The sequence below is a fragment of the Aedes albopictus genome, chromosome 2, assembly GCF_035046485.1.
Source record: "Aedes albopictus strain Foshan chromosome 2, AalbF5, whole genome shotgun sequence".
Lineage (NCBI taxonomy): Eukaryota > Metazoa > Arthropoda > Insecta > Diptera > Culicidae > Aedes > Aedes albopictus.
Genome location: NC_085137.1, coordinates 447,553,837 through 447,576,576, shown reverse-complemented (window position 1 = coordinate 447,576,576; position 22,740 = coordinate 447,553,837). Strand labels below are relative to the sequence as shown.

The window sequence follows — 22,740 nt, the reverse complement described above, 5'->3', positions numbered from 1 at the left end:
ATGGATTGACACTTTTGGATTTTTCTCGAAAAAATGTATTTTTTTACATCAATGTCAATAAATTTTCGTGTTGATATCCAAAGATTTTCCACTTTTCTTCTCAAATTATCTCTAATCAGATATATTAGAGCCTATTTAGATTGAAGGAAAAACACATTTAATAATTTTTTGTGGTATTGTAAATTTGACTTATTTTCCTCTATATGGGTAAAAATTTCAACTCGGTATAACTTAATTCGTCGTTAGAAAATATTACATTTTATAACGTCGTATTAAGCATCAATATATTGTTGATAGACGTTAAAGAATTCATTCAATTCGGTTCACTGGTTTCCGAGATATGACAGTTCAAAAATGAGTTGTCCAAAAAATAGTGTTTTACCCGAACGGTTCTAACTTTGCGAAAAATTAATCAATCGAGCCCAAATTTGTACCAATGATGCACATATAGTAGGTTGACAAACAGTCAAAATTTGAGATTTTTTGATGCACTCTATGAAAAATTACAGCATGTTCAATTTTTTTTGTGGGAGAGAAAAAGTTACCTATCCCAAACATGTTGGCCATCCCCTGTATTCTGCAACAACTGGTCTGCTTTTTGTCAACAGCCACGTTTCTGTCGCCAGAATCTACAAAGAATCACCCACGTATATCAACACAAATATCGGCTGTATTCTTTTGAAATGCGAGAAATAAATTGATTACGATACATTCCAGGACATTTACATATCTACACATCTGCTTTTCAAAACACAACAAACGAACGTAAAAGAAAATAGCAACATTTGTCATATTGGGGGGAAAGGGATTTTTATATTTTCATCCGTTCTTGGAAACACTTAATAAAGAAAAAGACTTTGTAGCACCGGAAGTGAAAGTTTAGGAAATGGTTCCACTTCCTCACCCACCAGCCCAATTCCAGAGCTTCGTGTGCTCCACGACGACAATTACGAGTTTCACTTTTTCTACATGTATTCAGGCCCCATTAAAAGTTGCGGTCGCGGAACGTGACTGCTGCCGGACCTCGGAGGATTACCGTTCTCCGCTCGGTGTAATTAATGGATTTCCATCCGCCGAATTTTCTTAATAATTTTCCGGGAAGCTTTTTTCGTTTCGATCGTTATGCCAGGCCGCACCACACCACCACCCAAGAAATGAATAATTGCAACGCAGATAACTTCCAGCAACACCTTCGCCGCCATTTGTGCTGTGAAACAGAACCGAGAAGTTTCCACCACCGCATCGCCTAAAGTTGAAATCACTTCATAGGAATCGTTCGTTGAAATCGTCCCACTTTCGCGGGGGAGGACGAAGCAGGCAGCTCGATATCAGATTGGAAATAAATCTCGCTGCAAGTTCATCGTTCCTAGTCAGCCAGCCAGCCAGCCAGCGACCGGAGGACGATTTAATCCATCGCATCGAGAGGAGTTACCACGACGGTAGGTGTCAGTGGCCTAAATCGTTTTGCTCGTTGCTCATTTTGCTTACCTCGTGGGCTTTAAACAACGAATGAGTTGAGAAGTAAAGTGAAGGAAACTATCGCTCTGGAAGGCGTTGCCCTTTTGCGGAACAATAAGGGTGATTTGTTGGGTAAGTTTAACGGGTGCTCTTCGCGTGGTTTCATTGACTGTAGGAAGAGAATATCGATAAAGGTAAGAATAGCAGTGGTGTTGTCGAGGTAACTTCGAAGTTCTCACTGACTAACCATAGCTCTTAAGATAAATAAAACTCCTAGTATGATAATTCGCTTCATTACAAAAGTTGGTAAATTCTGTTTTCCTTTATGCATTATTTAACGTGCATGTGAGAAAATTTCCTGTTTGAATATTGCGCATTATATACTGTCTAATTTAAAGTGGGCCGTCCTTATGATTTTTTTTAAAGAAATCACCTCAATAATTGCAGCAAAATCGTTTTTGTGGATTTTGAAATTGCTTTGTTTTGACTCTGAATATGACAAAAACTCTTTGCCCTGGGCTGAAAATCTCGTTAATAAGGATAATTATAATAATAATAATAAAAACATCCAAAAGGTTTATTTTTTAATTTCATACTTTTGGTCCCACATGTAAAACAAACATCCTTCTTCAATTTTCTGTTTTTTTTTTTGCGTTCCCATTCGTGTAAAAATCTACTTCGTAGTATTGGAAAGATGGAAGAAGATCCTATATCTAAGTATACAAATGGTCACGTGATTTTCTCGAAATTATTTGACACCGCATACCTTAATACAATCAAAGTTAACTGTCAAAATGTATTTCCTTATCTTAGAAGGAAAATTTCCTTCGTCATTCAGGAATTTTTTTTTCCCGTTCTCCCTTATGATTTTTTTAATCTTTCCACGTCATCACAAACATAATCTGTACACATGGGCCTAGCCAGGGGGGACAGTCCCCTCCCCCCCCCCCCTGATCACCAGTTCTATTTACAGTTATCAAACTATTTTTACTTGAGAACCATAGAAAATTTCGCCAAGTATTTCTCCAATAGAACCACTTCAATCTTATCATAGGATTTTACCACGTAACAAGCTAGGTTGAATGACTAAATTTTGTGATGTTAATTCATGGAATACAAAAACAGCATGCCAAATTTTCCAGATATGCCGGAACCGGTTCCGGTAGGAAAAAGAAGGACTTTGTAGAATCATATGCTGCTATAGTATAGAGTGCAGTTACAGGGGACAGGCAAAATTTTCACTTTTCAAAAAATGGCCAATAAGCTGTAACTTTTTTAAAAATGCATCAACAACTCTAAAATTATAACTGTAAATTGATCAACTAGTTGTGTATCAATGGTCAAAATTTGAGAAAGATCGGGCTTTTCTACATGAAGTTAGCAAGATTCTAGAAAAAGTCATAATTATGCGATAGCCAAGTTTGAGGTGTTATATCTGTTATCGGTTATCGGTTCAATGAACCGAATGCAATGAAATTTAGAGCGTTTAAGACTTATATAATGCACGTTTATAAAAGCTTGACTGAACTTGAAATTATTGATAAGAAATAAACTAAAAGCGATTTAATTTTTTTAATGATTTTCTAGTAAATTGATCTAATTTTAATATGCTTCCAATTACTTTTTAAATTTAATGCCGATTATTTTGTTACTTCATTTCAAAACATATTCATATTGATGTCAATCAGACGGAATTCAAATAAACTATAATCAGCATCTCAAATTTTGAAGCGATGTTGAAATTTTCGATGATTTGGTTTTATATCAGAAAAATAATCTAACCGTTTCTTCCGTGTTAACATTTTTCTGTTATGTCCAAAGCTTTTTGAAGCTTATCGTTTAAGTCATGAACCTTAAAAATTTCATTGCATTTGGTTTGAATCCGGAGATATAACAATTCAAAGTTGGCTATCGGATAATTATAACTTTTTCTAGAATATTTTTAATTTCATGTAGAATAGCCCAATCTTTCCCAAATTTTGACCATTGATACAAGTTGAGTGGATAAACAAGTAAGTTGATCAACTTACAGTAAAAAAATGAATTTTTTTATGCATTTTTCAAAAAGTTACAGTTTATTGACCTTTTTTGAAAAGTGAAAATTTTGCCAGTCCCGATAATTTTGTCTATCGCCTGTACACTGCTACATGAATTTCACTAGTATTCAATTCTAATAAACGTCGTGCTAAGAGCAACATACCAGGGATTCCTTTACGAATTCTTTCAAGGACATATTCAGAAATTCCTTTAGGCATTTATTCAAAAACTTCCACAGGGATTGTTTCAGAAATTCCTCAAGAGAATTTTTCCTTCGTGAATTTTTCCTTGAGCGTCTTGTAGGGTTCCGATAGTGATTGTTTCAGGGTTTGTTCCAAGAAATGTTTCAAGAATTCCTCCCACGATTCCTTCAGCAATTTTTACGGATACTTCTGCAAGAACGCATCGATGAATTCCTGCAGGATTTTTTCAACAGCCCCCTTCGGTGATTCCATCATGGATTGCTCCAGAGAATTTTTCAAGAATTTCTCTATGGGTTTCATCAGACATTCCTCCGGGAATTTCTCCTGGGATATCTTTAGAGGTTCCTCCAATGATTGTTCTAGTGCCTCCAGGAATTTCTCCAGGGATTGTCAAAGGAATATCAAAAGATTTTTTTTAGGTATTTCTGCAAGTATTCTTTCAGAGATTTCTTCAGGGATTTATCCATCTATTCCTTCGAGAATTCCACTAGAGATTTATTCAATAATTCGATCTGGAATATTTCGAAGTATTTCAGCAGCAATATCTTCCAGAAACCCTTACAGGAAATTGTACCAGAGATTAGCTAAAAATTAATCCAGGAGTTCCTTAAATCATTATTCAAAACATTGTATTGGGAGTCCATCGTAAGATTCCAACTCCTGCAGGGATTCTTTCAGAAACTGTTACAGCGATTCCTCAAGAAGTTCCTCCACGAACTCTTCTTAGAATTCCTTCAGGATTTCTCTAAGGATTCCATCTGCAATTTCTTCAGGAATTCTATCTGAGTTCCTCCAGGGATTGCTCCACGAATTTCTTCAGAGATTCCTCCAGGAATTATGCATCTGGGAATTGCTGCAGGGATTCCCCTAAAAATTCATCCAGGGATTCCTTCAGAAATTCCACTTGAGATTCCTCCAGGAATTCTTCTAGAGACTTCTTCGTTAATCCCTACAGGCATTTCTCTAGGATATCCTCCAGGGGTTCCTCCAAGAATTTCTGCTGAGTTTAATTCGGGAATTTCTTCTGTGATTCTTTCTGGAACAACTTTAATTAAAAATTCCTCCAATGATTCTCCCAGGAACTCTTCTTAAGATTTCTTCTGGAATTCCTCCTTGTTTTCTTTAGGGATTTCTTCCAGGAATTATTTCAGTACTTCCTCCAAATATCGTTTAGGGATTCCCTTAGGAATTCCTCTTGAAATTGCTTCCAGGGTTCCTTCTGCAGTTTCTTCACGAACTCTTCTAAGGATTCCTCCAGAATTTCTACCAAATTCCATATGCGGTTTCTTCAGGAATTATTCCTGGTATTCCTCTACGAATTCCTTAAGAAATTTATCCACGATATTTTTTCAGGAATTCCTCTGTGAATTCCTGCGGGTATTTCTCTATAAATTTCTTCGGGAATTCATCCAGAGATTCCTCCAGAAATTCTGTCAGAAATTCTTCTTGGCATTTCTCCAGGAGTTCCACTGGAGATTCCTTCAGGAATTCCTACAGACATTCCTCAGGATATCCTCCATGGTTCCCTCCAAGAATTCCTACATTTTTTTCGAGATTCCTCCAAGAAATACTCCAGGGTTTCCTCATTGCATTTCTTCATTTCTTCAAATCCTCCAGGTATTCTCCAGAGATTCCTCCAGTAATTGCTTCTGGGATTGTTCCAAGAATTTCACCAGGAATTCCAACAGAAATTTTAATTTATCCAGGAATTCTCTAAGGGATTTCCCCAAAGATTTTTTCCAGAGACTCGTACAGGATCTCCTCTAAAGATTTCTCCAGGAATCACTTTAGGGAATCCTCCAAGAATTCCATCAGGAATTCTCCTAGGCATTCTTCCAAGAAGTTTTCCAGGCATTCTTCCAGGGAGTCTTCCATGGATTCTTGCAGAGATTTCTCTAGGATTTTTTTCAGCGATTCCTTCAGGAATTGCTTCAGGGACTCCTGAGATTGCATAGAAATTCTTTCTAGGATTCCTCCAGAAATTCATGCAGGCATTCTTCCAGGAATCAATCCTTCAGGGATTCCTTCGGAAATTCTTCCAGGATTGTTTTAGGAATACCTTCTGGACTTTTTCCAGGATTCCCTCCAAGTGTTCGTCCGAATCTTCCTCCAAGAATTGCTGCAATGATTCCTCCTGGAATTTCGCTAAAAATTCCACCAGGAACTTCTTTACGGCTTTTTTCCAGCGATTTCTCCACGAATTTCTCCATTGATTCTCCTAGGGTTCCTTCGGAAATTCCTGCGAGGATTTCTTCAGGAATTCCTCCAGATTTTCTCAAGAAATTCTTACAGGAATTTTTCAGGGGATATTTAAATTTCTTCCAGGGTTCCTCTAGAGATCCCCCAGAAATTTATCCAGTAATTGTTATAAGAATTCCTCCAGGAATTCCTTCAAGGATTCCTCCAGCAATTCCCAAACGAAAACCTCCAGGAATTACTCCAAGATTACATCCAGGAATTGCTCCTGTACTTCCTTCAGAAATTATGACAGAAATTTCACCAGGATTTTTTCAAAAAATTTTCTGGGGATCTTTTCAGAAATATCCTTAGGAATTTTTCAGGGATTCTTCCAGGTATTTTTCCAGGAATTTCTATTGAGATTTCTTCATGTTTTGCTTCAGGGATTCCTCCAGGAATTTCTTCACGATTTTTTCAGGGATTTTCCCAGGAATTCTTCCAGGAAATTCTTCAAAGATTCCTTCAGGAAACCCTCCAGGGATTTCTTCACAAATTCTTTCAGGAATTTTTTCAGGAAATTCCCCTGGAGATTCCTCTAGAAATTCATCCAGTAATTCTTCCAAGAATTCCTCTATAGATTTCTCTAGGAATTCCATCATGGATTCCTTCAGCAATTCCCACAGGAATACGTCTAGGCATTTCTCCAGGGTTTTATCAAGGAATTTCTTCAGAAACTTCTTCAGGAATTCCTCTGGGAATCACCCCAGGAATTTTTACAGGAATTCCTTCAAATATTTCTCTAGGAGTTGCTCCTGGGCATCCTTCAGAAATTATGTCAGCAATTTCTCTATGGATTCCTCCAGGTATTTCTCCAGAAGTTTCTCGTAAGACTCCATCAGGAATAGCTTCAGTGATTTCTCCAGAAATTTCTCCAGGGATTTTTCCAAGGTTTCATCCAGGAAATCCTTCGAAGAATCCTCCAGGAAACCCTCCAGAAGTTCTTCCAAGTATTCTTCCAGGAAATCCTCTAGGAATACCTTCAGAAATTCTCCAGGAATACCTTCAGGAATTTTTCAGGGATTTCTCCAGGTATTCCTCCAGAGATTCCGCCAGGGATTTTTCCACAAATCCTTCGAGGATATCTCAAGGGATTGTTTCAGAACTAGAAAAATAATAGAAATAGAAATCTTCCAGAATTCCTCTGGAGATTCCTCTAGAAATTCATCTAGTATTTTTTTTTTCAAGACTTCCTCTAGAGATTCCTCAAGCAATTGCCACAGTAATACATCTAGGAATTCCTCCAGACATTTTTCCAGGAATTTCTCCTGGAACTTCCCAAGAATTCCTCCAGGAAATACCCCAGGAATTTCTACAGGAATTCCTCCAGAAATTACCCCTGGACATCCTTCAGAAATTATATCAGCAATTCCTTCAGGCATTTCTCCACGAAATCCTCAGGAATATCTTCAGTGATTTTTCCATGAAGTCTTCCAGGAATACTTACTGAACTTTTTCAGGGATTCCTTCAGACATACCTCCAGAAATTCCTTCAGGGCTTCCTCCAGGGGTTCCCCCACGAATATCTCCAGGGATATTCCCAGTGATTCCTCCAGTGAATCCTCTAGAAATTTCTTCAAGGGAGGTTTCTTCTGTGGAGCTTCGTAGCCATGTGGTTACCAAACTTCTAATCGCACCATGCTGTGGGTGAGGGCTCGATTCCCGCTCCGGGCGATGAAACTTTTCCGTATCCACTGGTGCATGCTCCGTGTGTCCGTTGTCTAGTGTTAAGTTTCTCTCAGTCTGTAACAGCCTTTGGCAGAAGACGGTGTCCGTGTCTTTTTTTTTCCAGGAAACCCTCCTGGAATTTCTCGAGGGAGTTTTTCAGAAATTTCTCCAGCAATTCCTCCCAGAATTCCTCTGGAGATTTCTTCAGGAATTCTTCCAGGGATTGCTCCAAGAATTCATGCAAGAAGTTTTCCAAGAATTCTGGCTGTGTCTTATCAAATAATATACGCCCGGAATTTGTTCAGAAGTTTCTCCAGGCATTCCAGGATTCTCGCTATAGATTTTCCAAGGAATTCTTCCAGAATGTCCTTCAGGGGTTTTTTCAAGAATTTCTTCAAGGAATCCTTCAGGAATTCATCTAGGATTTTCTCATGAGATCTCTTTAGAAACTTCTCTACGTATTCCTCCCATAATTTATACAGGAATTCCTACAGGTATATTTCCCAAAATTCTTCCAGGGATTCCGGAAATTTCGTTAGAAATTCTTCCAGGGTTTCCTCCAGGCATTTCTGTGAGAATACCAGGGGTTCATCCAGGTTTTTCTTTAGGGATTTATCCAATAAGTCTTCCGTTGATTACGTTGATTTGTGTAGATCAGATGAGCTTTTTTTAACGAATTGAACAACAACGTGACAGATGAAGAATTATATAATGCCTTACGAAACGAATATCATGTTATTATATTCAATTTCATCGTGCTGCGTTTAGTTATAAAAGCTAGAAGGTTCAAATTTGCTAAGGATGCTAGACCCCCCCCCCCCCCCCCCGGACTAAAAAGCTGGCTACTCCCTTGCCTGTACATACGTGTAAAATATTGCTTTCAATTTTGACAATATCTTCTAAATAAAAAAAAACGATTATTTAAATTTTTCGTCATCTTTTGCGAATTTTCCTTTTTTACGCTCTTATTTGTGCAAAAAGAGGCTTTGATACAGTGAATCATTTCGAGGATACCATCATTGACATATTCCAGGTTTTTTTTTTCAGAAATACGTTGTGAGATTCACTTAAAATACAAAAAGAATCATTGGAATTTCTGATCGAAATCCTGAATAAATTTCTCAAGAAATTCTTGGATAAACTTCTGAAAGAATAAAGGAATTTCTGAGGAAATTTCCAGCTGAAGAAATCTTGGAAGAATCTGAGAGCCTCTCAGCAAAATACTCCCAGGCGAAATTTTTGAAAAATGAATTAAAGAATACCTTGACAACTCCTTCGAAAACCCTTGGTACAATCCGTAAAATAATTTATTGAAAAACTGAAAAATGCTGATGAAGTCTGATGAAGAAATGTTTTTTTACAAGGATTCCTATAGATTTTTTTTAATCAATACATGAATTTCTTGGGTAATTATTCAATGCATTTGTTCATAAAATCTTCCATGAACTTTATCAGAATTTTTTCCAGGAATTCTTCAAAAAAAAATCTAAAGGGTTTCTTACAGATATTCTCTTAAAAATTGAGTAACTTCGGCGGCCTTCTGCCGCTTCAGTTCTTAATCCTCTATGCGGCTTCGCCAAATGGATCGGCCGATACTTTTACTTTTCTCATAAGTTCGTATTTATTGCTAAATATTCAATTGCTTTTTTGATGTTTTTCAATTGGGAATTTTTAAATTATTTATGGAAAATCAGATTTTTTTATGGAAAATTTCAACATTTTTGGTGGAAAAAATGTAGTTATTTATTGTAATTATTGAATTGTTCGTGGAAATTCTGACATTTTTTATTGCTCTAAAATCAGCTATTTATGGGAAATTTCGATTTCTTTATGCACTTTTTGATTTATTTAAGGAAATTTTATAGTTTTTCTTTATTGGCAATTTCTGATTTTGTTATAGAAAATGATCATTTTTTTATGAGTCGTTTATATTTTAGCCTCCTCAAAAACCTCAATCAGAAACTCCTGCAGCTTGTTTCCAGATTTATCCAAATTTTCGCAGAAATAAAATTCTCGCACAAAGAAATTGACAAGAATTTCTTTAAAGATTAAATTCTAATCAGCGGTTTTCTTCAGAAAATTCTGCAGGAGTTCCTGCGGAGATTTCTTCAGAGATTTTTGCAGAAATACCTCTAGAGATAACTTTTTCTGGTTTTTTTTATGGAATTCCTCCAGAGTTTCCTTCAAGTATTCCTCCAGGGACACCTTCCGGATTTCTTCAGACCTTTTTTCTGAGATTCGTTCAGATTTTTTCCATTGATCGCTCAGAACTTTCTTCAAAAAATCTTAAAGATTCCTTTAGAAATTACTCCAGGATTTATTCTCTGGCATTAATCCACGTATCTTTAATGAAATTCTTCTAGGAATACCTGCAGAGGCTTCTCCAGTTGTTCTTGTACAAGACTATCTCCAGTAGTTCTATTGGAAATTCATTGAGAAAATTCTTCAGAATTCTTAAGGAATTTAAAACAGAAATTCTTTCAGTTTTTTTTTTCGAAATACCTTTCAGAAGTTTCTATTTTTTTCTTAAAAATCCTCCAGAGGCATTTCAAGGAGTTCCTTAAGGTATTTCCCTAGGGATTGCTCCAGTAATTTCTCCAGATATTATTCAAGAAATCTTTTAAGATTTATTTTTTAAATTTCTTTTTATTCGTGAATTTTTACTTAAGCTAATTCTTCAAAAAATCTTTGAAGGAATCCCTAAGGAAAATTTTCAAGAATTTTAGAGCTTCCAAAAAAAAAAATGCTGAAGCAATATCTGGGGAAAATCCGTGGGAAACACTTGGTAGAATCCCTAGAAGAATTTATTAAGAAATCTTGTAAAAGAAATCCTTGGGAATTCCTTCTATACAACTTCTGGAGGATTCTCTGAAAGTATTTCTGGATAAGCTTGTGGACGCATTTATTGAATAAATAGCTGGAAAAATTGCAAACGATTTTTTTTAAATAATTCCATACAAACATTTCTGAATAAATTTGTGAATGAATTCCTAAAAATAACACTAGCATAGCATAGCATAGCATAGCATGAATACTTGCACAAATCTTGGATGGAATTGCAAAGCTGAATATTTCCATTGACATTGCTGATGTCGCTACTATCTACAATGTCATAGATTCACTCAGCTCCACACACCTGGCCAAGTCCTTGCAAGCATTTATAAATCCCTTCATCAACTTAGAAAGAGCCCAGAACTGAAGCATCTTCCAATAGATGAAAGGATGTTGAAAATAGCGAATTTTCAACTTATATGCAGTTATATAGTAAATATACTGAAGTAGAATTATTAATAAATAAATAATATTGGAAATATCTCACCAATTGTTGTGGGGTTTTTGTGGTTCAATGCCGATCATCTAGTTGTCTTGATTAATGTTCTTCTCTGTAAAGAACAACACAATACTTAGCAACGAACAACACAATACTCTGAATTCCTAAAAAATAACACTAGTTTACAAAATAAAATAAAAGCCGTGAACTTCTGTCAACGACCAAAATTTTTGAAGCACAATTGAGTGCTGATTTCGAAACCGCGCTTCAAAATATTTTAAGTAGAGCAGTTTTTGAGTTTTAGGTCAAAATCGAGTTGTACTTTTTTTTAAATATGGAATATACTAGAAATCAAATATCTTGCCAACCAATTTCAAATCTTTTTCCATAAATTGAAAGCTGAATTCAATACCATTCGATCATCTGCATGCAGGTTTTTCGTCAGACTGATGAAATTCAAGATATTGGCGAATTTTTGGGACGATCTCCTTAAATTTTAGCAAAATTTCCAAAAATATAGGAAGAAATGTATTTTTTTCAATTAGAAAAAAATAATCTAAAAAATTTGTCTAAACGTTTATTAGACATATCACATGTAGGCGTGATACAGTAAAAAATTCTGCTCAATCGGAACATTGACTACGGAGAATGAGATGTGTGAAGTGAGCGGCTTTGCTTAAAAATAGAACAAAAATCGATTTTAAATCATCAACCTTGTATGGAAAGTCGAAAAAAAAATCCGCTCTACTGTAATTTTTTTCCTTCACGTTTTCGAACTCAGAGCATGATTCTACACCAAAAATGGTCATCAGCTTACCAAGTTCAAAAATGCAGTAAACTAGTGTAATCTGTGGAGAAATTCTAACAGGTATCCTTCGAGGAAGTCATCGAGAAATTTAAGAAGAAATGAAGGAATCTCTCGTGAACTTCTGCATGAATCTCTGATGGATTTTTTGCTGAAATTACTCAAATTAGTAATGCAGAGTTATCCTAGGTATTTTTCCGAAATGAACCCCTGGAGAGTGTTCTGAATTAATTCTTGAATAATGTTTTGAAGAAATCCCTGGAGGATTTTTCAAAGGAATCTCTAGAAGACTTTCTGAAGTAATCCCTGGTAAAGAAATCCATAAAATTGAAGAAATTTCTATCGAAATTCTTCGGAGAATTTCTCTGAAGAAGTTTCCTTAAGATTTCTTGGTAGAGTTTCTGAAGAAATCACTGAATGAATTTCTGAATGAACCCTTGGAAGATCTATGAATTTCTGGAGTTATTTCTCTGAAGAAATCTATGAACCAATTTAGGATGAGAAGGACGTCTAGAGAAGATTTTCCGAAAGAATAATGGATAAGTTTATGACTGAACTATTATAGGATTTTTTTTAAATACAGTTTGGAGGAATTTTGGGAGAATATTTGAAAGATTTTGCGAAATTCCTGAAGCAATTCTGAACTCTGAATCCATGGGGCAATTTCGGAATGGAAGGTTTTATAAGGAACTTCTTGAATAAATTTCAAATTAATAGGGAGCTTCGGAGGAATTTCCAAAAGGATCTTTCAAAGAATCTGATCAAAATCTAAAGGAAAGCCTAGCAGTATTTTTATTATTCTCTGGTGAATTTTCTGACAGATTCGCTAAAGCATTTTGTGAAGAAATCCATGGATTGTTTTCTAAATGAATTATGCGATTTTTTTTCTGCATTTTTGACGCAATCCAGCAAGATTTACTTCGAAAATCATTCGGCACATTTTTAGACGAATATGTACTCGAATTTCTGATGAAGTGTCTGGAAAAATTAGTGAAACAATCTCTGATGAAAATTTCCGGATGAATCCTTGATTTTTTTGTCTCTATTAACGTGACTTTTCGCCCTAGGTGAGTTTGCCACGACCCCCTCCTCTCCTCTCCTCTTTTTGGCGTAACGTCCTCATTGGGACAAAGCCTGCTTCTCAGCTTAGTGTTCTATGAGCACTTCCACACCCAACTAACAATTGCAAGTCACAAACAAGCAAGCTTGCTGAATTGTTGCTTAATAATGGTAATGATAGCTGAACTAAAATTATGCTCTACACATTACTGTTTAAATGATTTTTCAATTGAGAAAGTAGTCAATGTTCGACTTTCCTCATCGGTATCAACAATGATAAATTAAAACACTTTTCAAACGTTTAGCAAGAAATTTATTCGGCAAGCATGAATTCCTTAACAAAGGAGTTTAACAAAACATTTGTCTGTATCTTATTAAGCTGATGTATCGATAAACATATGCTCCTGAACAATGTGCTTTTCACTTGTCAAATAAACGCCTTCAGCCCGTCATAGTTTGACTCGGAACTTTGTTTGGATAATGGGATAAATCATGGCTAAAACCAAAATATTAAACGAATCACATAAAATAAAACAGAATAGAATTATGTAGTTTAACATTGAATGCCAAGAGACGTAATCAACGTAAAAATGAGGCATTTATTTTTATTATTAGTCTGTAACAAGATATCTTGTACCTTAATTATTCGTGTTTACTCAATATTGTTCCCACAGTCACCTATATAACCAAACAGCATTCAAAAATCGACACATTTCAAGTATCTATAAACATCCTTATACACTATTTATTGAACATAATATCAAGATTCCATGAATAAAGCATAAATAAAAAAATTGCTTAACGACTCTTCGACTGAGCATGAGTAGATTTCCTGAACAGATGCTGTGAATGCACCATGTTCAAGACCATACCGCACCACATATTGTCATACATTTTTAAAGATCGATATTTAATAATAAAAATAAAAACATATTCATATCGCAATTAGTTCGTCTGGAAACAATATCTTCAATAAGGACCAACACTTTTTGGTCGCATTCGATACAAGTTTTCTCACCGTGCAATAAAAATACTGACAGCGAAATCAGAATGGAAAACACGTGTTTTGGGCTGAACAGCTGTTGAGTATAAGGCGCTGTTCAGTTGATTACCACGTGCTGTGCTAATTCACCACTGCTGAACACAAGTTCAGGAGTGATCATTATTGAGTCATGGGAAGATTATGTTTTGCTGTAGGTGCTACATCTCACCATCTCTAGGATGGCGCAGATAGGAAGGCATGCGGCTGGTAATCTACAGGTCTCGAGTTCTAATCCGGATTTAGGTAATTTTATATGTAATTCTTATTTCATAATAGGTGTTCTCAACATGAGAGCAAATAATTACTCTCGTGAGAGTTCAACATTTTTGCATTTTATTTATTTTCAGTCATTTTTGCCAAAGCTTAATAACAACTTTCTTGTCATTTGTAAAACGCTTTGAACAACAAAAAATTAAGTTGGTGCACAACATGATGCTTTATAACTTCTCCAAATTTGTGTGAACAAAACCCGAACATAGGTTGTAAGTGAAAATAATTCAAATGTTATTCAACATTATGCTGAACTAATTCGTCATAATGGTGCCTGTTAAATGAGTGATTGTTAGTTGGGCAGTTATTAACTGAGAGCTTCCTCTGCCAATGACCATTTTGCATGTGTATATCGTGTGACAGGCACGAAGATACTCTATGCCCAAGGAAGTCAAGGAAATTTCCTTTACGAAAAGATCCTGGACCGACCGGGAATCGAACCCGTCACCCTCAGCATGGTCATGCTGAATACCCGTGCGTTTACCGCCTCGGCTATATGACCCCCACAATCCTTGAAATGTTTGGAATTGCATAAAGGAATTCATGGAGGATTTGTCACGGTTTCCTTGTATAAGTTCTTTAAGGAATCCGTGGAAGAGTTTTTGAAGAAGATCTAGAGGAGTTTAAGAATAAATTCCATGTATAATTTCCGAAAGTATCCTTGGCATCTTTCTATCATTTTTAACGGATTTTTGAAGTTTCAAAATCACAAAGATAGTTCGTACGTATAAGGGCAAAAAAAAGAATAAAAACTCACAGAGGAATTGATTTGTATACAGGGGAACTTACGTATTTGCGGCAGTTTTGTTCTCTTTGTCATGGGGTTGTTTTTTGACAACTGCTGATCTCAATGTTGGCTTCAAATCCTTCCCAACCAAGCTGAGCTATGTGCCCAAATTTCAAGCAATTTGGCCCACAAAAAACCACATTGACGAAGAGGACAAACCTGCCGATAATACCCTTTGTCACCCTATATGAGGGCGCAAAAAAGTTCAAGAATTTTTCAACATCTTAAAGGATTTTTTATATATGGAGGCACAAAAAAGTGAGATTTTTAAAGGATGAATAACAATCCCGAATATAATAACAATAACAATCCCGAACTACCCCAGGATTGTTTTTAATTTCTCAATCAATTCTTTTACAAATCCCATCAAGGGTTTCCTTTGAAGGAATTGCTGGAAAAATGGTATGAGTACTGTATGGGAGAAAAAAAAATGGAGAATTTCTAGGAATAATCATTGAATACATTTTTAAAGCAATCTCCCAAGCATTTTCCGGAGGTTCTTCTTGGGAAATTTCTAGAGAAATTTTTGAACGCATTAGTAGACAAAAACCAAAGTCGACATTTTTAAAGGACTTGAGGTGAAGTAATCACTAAAGAAATTTCAGAAGGGATAGGGATACCCGAGCGTTTAGTTGAATTATAATAATGCACACATTAGTTTGAAAGATGATGTGCTTTCTAGAAATGGAATGGTGGCAATAACATAGTACAGAATAAAAAATCTAGGTATAAAGTGAATTTATTACATGCGTTTTATTAATTTACAGAAGCGACATTTTTCATTGTGTTACCTCGTGAATACCGCTAGCTGTCCTGTTTCGTCGTTGTTGCTCTCTAGATGATATCTCGGCTCTTCTTGAAGTCTTCCAGGTTGAGCGACCGCTTGGGACCGGATGTCTTGACCGGTCTTTCCACCGGATTCGGAAGTATATCGATGGCACCGACTGGCAAAGGTACGTCCAGATTGATGTCGAAGTCGTGCAAAAAGTATAGGCTGTCGTTAACATTGGAGGCCGGCTTTTTCTCGTCCGGTCTCTTCATCCGCCTCGGCGGTGGAGGTGGTGGAGGTGCCTGCGTGTAAACTGTTGGGACTTCATTTTCCTTGTGTGATGGCTTGAACAACATCCGCGGCCGCGTTGGACGCCGCGTGAACGGATCTTCGATGTGCATACCTTGGGTGGCCCAAATTTTCTCCTTGTTGGCCTTCTCGGTGTCCTTCACGTTACATTTTCGCTGGCGATTGTTGATGTAGGAAATCACGCTGCTGCGCTTCCTGTCTAGATTGTTGGCGCGTTCTTCGAGCTCCCTAATCTGCGTGTTCAGTTCACGTGCCAGGTTATTCTCTCCACTCAGTTGGGCTGCGTCACGTTCCATCATAAGCTGCATCTTCTTCATGGCGTAGTTGGTTGGATTCGCCCGGAATTTATTCTTCTCCTTAATGATCTTGTCGATGTCGGCATCGTTGAACTCGTACTGCATCGCTTCATTGATCGCCCGCTGCTTCTTTTCGACGGTGTCGACACGAGGCAGTGTTGTTCCGGAGGCCTCGCAGGCACTCAGCCACTTCTGGTACTCGCTGTCGGTAAAGTCCTGATTCGAGATGAACTCCATCCGGAACACCCGCTCCTGATTTCCATGTTTCAGCTGGAACCCTTTGTTGGTGCGACAATTTCCGAATTGGTAAACTTTGCCCGTCTCTACAACACCCACGATCTCCGCCACTCTGTAGACGGGTTTTCCATTGTTGTTTCCGATGTTGATCCTAACGAAGCAGTTCTGCACAACTTTATTGAACATCGGAAGTGAAATAAAGCGTTCAATCTTGTGCCGCGAGATTCGTAGTTTCTCGAGTTCCTCCTTATTGCTGATGGTGGCTGGTTTCCTCTCCTTGAAGTCCCACATTTCTTCATCGATAGAAGACTGTCTATCACTTCCGCATCCGCTGCTGGATCCCGACCGCGAGTAATTTTCGAACTTTTTATCGTCTTCGCTATCGCTTACCCATTCATCTATGTAGATGTCCGACGACTTGAGTTTCTGAGAAGATTTGCCAGCAGCGATATTTTCCAAACCGTTCTTGATTTCTGGCTTCCGTTGGGCCATCTCGTTAGCTTCTTCATCGTCACGCTTGGCTTTGCCTTCTCGTTGTGCTTTCAACATCGCCATGGCATTGCTTCGTTTGTCGTCGGTTCGATTGGCTGCGATGTTCTTCTTTCGCTCTTTGGAACGTTCCTTCAGATCGAAGGAGGACTCCGGTGAAGACTGGGAGCTGCGGCTGGTCTCTATCTTGGGAGGCTCTTTCTGTTGGGTCTTTTGGTCGAGTTCCTTCACTTCGTCCATCTTCATTTTCTTCTGCGGTGGCTGTGATTCCTCGTCTTTGGTGGATTCCGGCTTCTTGGACACTTTCAATTTACGTTCTAGCTCCCAGCGAGCCTTCATGGCTTCGTGCCGCTCGAAACGCTCGAAAATCTCCATTTCTCGATCTTTCTCCGACATGGCATTCAATCTGGCCCGATCTTGTTCGTCTCCCATCATGTTGTCGTCATATCCATCACTGAACTCAGAATCACTACTGCTACTGCTGCTTCCACTTGAATCGTCACTATCACTGTCATCACTGGAACTGGAACTTGATTCGTCTTCCGACAATACTTCGCCTTCCTCCGGCTCCGAGTCATTGTTAACTGCCTGCTCATCTGGTTGTTTAGGATTCACTTCATTGTTGACGGCTGGTTCAACCACGTGTTGTACGATATTTTCTAAAGCTTCCGGTTCTCGTTCTTTCACCGGCAAGACATTCGACAATCCGGCTGCCACAGTTTTGTCTTCATTACCGTCTTCGCATTCTGAATCGCTGCTACTGCTGCTGTCACTTTCGTCATCACTACTGTCATCACTGGAACTGGAACTAGACTCCTCCTCCGACGAAACCTGGTCCACTTTCGGTTCCGGTTCACATTTTTCTTCCAACTCTTCTGATTGTTCATGTTTTATTTCACTTTTGCTCACTGAGTTGATCTCAATTTCCGGCTCTTTCATCGACAACTCGGTACTCTCTCTAGCTCGATCGTCATCTTGCTCGTCGTTGGACTCAGAATCACTACCGCTACTGCTGCTTTCACTTTCGTCATCACTGTCACTGTCGCTGGAACTGGAATCAGATTCTGATTCCGACAAAACCGGATTCGCTATCGTTTCCAATACAGCTATTTCTTCCTGCTTTTCTGGTTGTTCATGCACTAATTCACTTTTTATCACTGGTTCGGCCCCGCACCGTTCACTAGACTCGAAAATGTCAGTTTCTCTTTCTTTCCCCGACAAGGCATTCAATCTGACTCGATCGACTGCGTCTTCAGACTCTTCACTGGACTCAGAATCACAGCTGCTGCTGCTGCTACTCCCACTTTCATCGTCACTGTCTTCACTGGAACTGGAATCAGATTCGTCTTTCGACAAAACCTTTGGCTCCGATTCAACGTTTTCCTCCTGTTTTTCTGATTGTTCATTATTATATATTCCACTTTTATTCACTGGTTCGGTCTCGTGCCTCACTCGTTCTGTGTCCGACAAGGCATTCAATGTGGCCCGACCTTCCACTTCTTCCATCTTCTCGTCATCAGACTCTTCACTAGATTCAGAATCACTGCTGCTGCTACTGCTTTCACTTTCATCATCACTGTCTTCACCAGAACTAGTACCAGACTCTTCTTCCTCCGTCGGCTGCTGTTGCTGCTTCGTCTCTCGCTTCATGCACTGCATGGATGCCTCTGGTTCCGACTCATCATCCGAGGAGTCGGAATCGGAAGATTCCTCCACTCGGGGAGAGTTCGAAGCCAGCCTGCTGGTCTTCTTTTTCTTGGCCAGCGACATCAGCTCCATGTCAAGATCCGAACCGAATTCGGAATCGCTGCTGCTCTCTGAGCTCATAATTGATTGACTTTTCCTCTTCACCATCTTGGATTGAAACGTATAACTTCTTTCCTTGATGAGACTGTAACACTTTGTGCTGTTCTCTGGCATTTTCTAGCAGCTTTTTGAACAGAGTAGGTATATCTGAATGAAATTATTCGTGAGGGATACCTACATATGGGGATACCTACTGGTGGGATACGTTTAATCTTCAAAATAATTACCTAAACAGAGTAACATTTTGAGGTAGATCACCACAAGCAATACTAGGTAGCATCGTGCGCGATCGAGGATGGGAAGCAACAGGTACATGCGAGGTAGCGCAAATGAGTAGATATACACTAGCGTGGTTCTAAAAATCGTTTTTGCTCCACATCGATTATTCAAACCATAACCAGATTCTATGCCTTCTCCCAAAATTTGAGCTGATTTGGTTGAACTGCACAAGCCTTTCAAAGTTTGTTTGGGAAAACGGTGTGCTTCATTCAATCAACCGTAGCATTTTTCCAAGCATCCTTGAGGGCTCCTGACTGTTTCTCACAGACTATTCTATCAGCTAAAACTTCACCGAAGGCCTCATTAATTAGTAATCGATTTCTTTCCAACTGGAGACTGTTTCACTGCAAATTGCAGTAATGCCCATCGAATAGTTTGATCATCATGAGCAAAGATTTTCATTCTGGTTAAAAATCGGTAATTAATTAACAAGCCGTCTAATTCGAATGTGGTCTTCGGCAAAATTGTAGCTGATAGAGTAGCCTAGGAGTATCCGAGGTCTTTTAATCCTTTAGGGTACTTAGGAAATGCTATGGTCGATTGATCTTTTAGCGTATTGAAGAAGACGATGATTTCATATCGGAAGTAAAAAATAACTTTTGCTTTATCGTCAATTCCTATGAATGCCTACTGTTTTGGCGATTTTTTTGATAATTGATTCAGCGATTCTTTGGATTTTTTTTTTGCATTCCATTTGAGCACTCATTCAGAAATTTATTCACGAATTTCTTCTGCTATTATGTTGTTAAATTATCAGGCTATTCCTTTGGGAACTTTTTTGTTTTGTTTTTTTTAACTCCTTCGGAAATTCTTTAGGCAAATCTTTAAGATCTTCTGCAGAAACTTTTCCTTCCGCAATTCCTTTGGGAGTTCACTTTTCAACGCTTTTGGTATATTTTTTCTGATTTCTTTTGGTAATTGATTAAGAATCCGTTTCAACTCCCTGTTTTTTTTTTTTTTTTATAAAATTTCAGCGTTTTCTGCGACAATTTATTTAACCTTAGGAAACCTCAGGAAACCTTAAATGATGGTCCATTTCGGAAACCTGGGGTCCATTTGGACCCCAAATTTGATCTTCTGTATCCTATGATCCTGACTTATTAGAAGATCGGTGTCTTCAGCAAAGTTGTTGGGTTGGTCAAGGACTTTACTATGCTGTTTAATTCGGAATTTCATATATAGGTGGCGCCAGTGAGCATGTAAGTTTTAAGTAATTGAGCACATTTATATTAAGATCCTGATCACATAGAAATTTGGTGTCTTCAGCAAAGTTGTTTATTAGGTAAAGTGTTAACTAATGATGGACCGTTTGTGAGAAAATTTCACACATAGATGGCGCTACTGAGCATTTTTAATAATAATATATCTCAGGATCCTGATGACCTAGAATGATGGTATCTTCGGCAAAGTTGTTGAGTTGCTCAAGGACTGACTGCTGGTCCGTTTGATCCGAAACTTCACACATAGGTGGCGCTAGTGAGCATGTAAGTATTAAGTATATGATTACATTTGTATCAAGATCCTGATCACATAGCAATTTGGTATCTTTGACAAAGTTGTTAATTGGGCCAAGTGTTTACTAATGATGGACCGTTTGTTTGAAAATTCCACATAGATGGCACAACTAAGGGGCTGTCCATAAACCACGTGGTCATTTTTTTTTTGGGAATTCTCAAACCCCCCCCCCCCACCCCCCCCCCCCCGCGTGGTCATTAGTCCATACAATTTTTTTTATTTGTCCATACAAAATGGTCATTGACCGAACCCCCCCCCCCCACATGACCACGTGGTTTATGGACAGCCCCTAATCGTGCAAATTTAATATTTAATGTATCTCTGGATCCTATAGAGCACCTAGAGAGGTGATTACTCATGCAAAGTTTTTGGGTAGGTCGACTTACAGATGATGTGCGGTATGATTTGGAACTCAACGTATAGGTGGCGTTACTGAGCACGCATATTACATATACCGCAGGATTCTGATCAGGTTAGCTAACTGCTTGGGCATCCAGCAGTCAAAGTTTGAGAGTTTTTAGTGCGTTCAATAGAAAGTTACAGCTTGTTGAACATTTTCTAGCACATAATTAAAATTGCATGCAAATTTGCAACTTGTGTCATCTAGTGGCAGAAACTCGAATACAACAATAATTCAAATCAATCTCCTTGATCTATCACATAACTTTGCCGAAGACGCTATATTTCCAAATAATCAGCATCCTGAGATCTGTACAATTTGAAATTTGTTTGCACTCTAGCGCCGCCGGGCGGTGGAATTTCGAATCATACGTACCATCATCTGTAAGTCCTTAACCAACCAAACAACTTTGCCGAAGACACAAAGCTCCATGTAATGGGGCCTGAGATATATGGGATTGACATTTTGTTACAGTTACATCTGCTTGTCTGTGATTTATGTGATGTCAAAAACAAGACAAAAATTCTCTCCCATATATTTAGAGAGTTGGTGTCTTCGGCAAAGTTATTCGCCTGCTCAAGAACTTTTTGATGATGAACAGTATGATTCGAAATTCTACCGCTAGGCGGCGATGGAGTGAAAACAAATTTTAAATTTTACATTTCTCAGGATCCTGATTATTTACAAATATGGTGTCTTCGGCAAAGTTGTTCAGAAGATCAAGGACTTTCAGTTGAATTATTATTTGATTATAGTTTCTTTCATTAGGTGGCGCTAGTAGCGAATTTGCAAAATCATAGAAATTTTGATTATTAGCTAGACAGTTTTTAACAAGCTGTAACTTCTTATTAGGTGCCGAAAAAAATATCAAACTTTGACTCCAAGTTTCCCAACTAGTTAGCTATAACTGGTACAAATTTGGGCAAGATTTATTAATTCTACGTGAAGTTGAAGTGTTTCTAGTAAAATACTCCTTATTTCTCTGCAGTTCGTTAAAACTACATTGTGGCATTCGTGTCATAACCAAATTTAATGAAATTTTGAAAATGTATGACTTATACATTGATCTTTGATTATCATTAGACTTGACTCAAATATGTCTGAAGGGAAAAAAGTTACAGTTTGTTGAATACATTTTTAGAAATTCTTATCATTTGCAACCTATTGAAAATTTGTAACTAGCGCCACCTAGAGATGAAATTTTGCATGAAATTATTTTAAAAAAACTGTAATCCCTTAACTTCCTAAAGAGTTTTGTCGAAGAAATAATCTTTCTAAGTAATCAGCGTTCTGAGATATTTCAAAACTAAAATTTACAGGCTCGCTAACGCCACCTATTAGTGGAAGTTCGAAACAAACGGCCCATTAACTGTTAGTCCTTGACCAGCGCAACAGTATTGCCGAACACACCAATACTCTAAGTATTCAAAACCCTGAGATATATGGGTGAGAAATTGTGTCAGTGTTATGTCTGTTTTTCTCTGATATTTCAAGATGTGATGTCTCTTAGCTTTTTTTTTTGGGATCCACTGGTATGCGTTTGGTTCATCAAAATATTTGAACAGTTCCCTGTGAACACTCTGCGTGTTCACTGAGTGGTGTTTTCTTTTTTTTGAGTGCGTGCAGAAACTGTGCACTGGGATTATGACTTGCTGGCTCTCACTGCTCTCACGCAGGAGTCTAGTCACCCGCACACAAACTCTGCATGAGAGCAATTTTATGTTTTTAATTGTGCGTTTTCCTCTCTTTCTTTGAATCTTGTGCGATATGAGATATACAAATTGCACGCTCACTGATGCCACCTA

At 37.9% G+C, this 22,740-nt stretch overlaps 1 protein-coding gene and 1 long non-coding RNA gene across 6 annotated transcripts in view; both read right to left on the bottom strand.

Annotated features, from left to right (window-relative positions):
* The window catches only part of LOC134288583 (uncharacterized), a 280,379-nt gene that overhangs the window by 104,209 nt on the left and 153,430 nt on the right, over window positions 1-22,740 (bottom strand). The gene's annotated exons all lie outside the window — the stretch shown is intronic.
* LOC115260843 (RNA polymerase-associated protein Rtf1-like) lies at window positions 15,414-18,789 on the bottom strand. Its single transcript, XM_062849166.1, has 3 exons — window positions 18,566-18,789; window positions 18,426-18,490; window positions 15,414-17,609 (listed from the first exon to the last, which is right to left on the bottom strand). The coding sequence occupies exons 1-3, from the start codon at window positions 18,787-18,789 to the stop codon at window positions 15,670-15,672; spliced, it is 2,229 nt and encodes a 742-aa protein (XP_062705150.1). The 3' UTR covers window positions 15,414-15,669.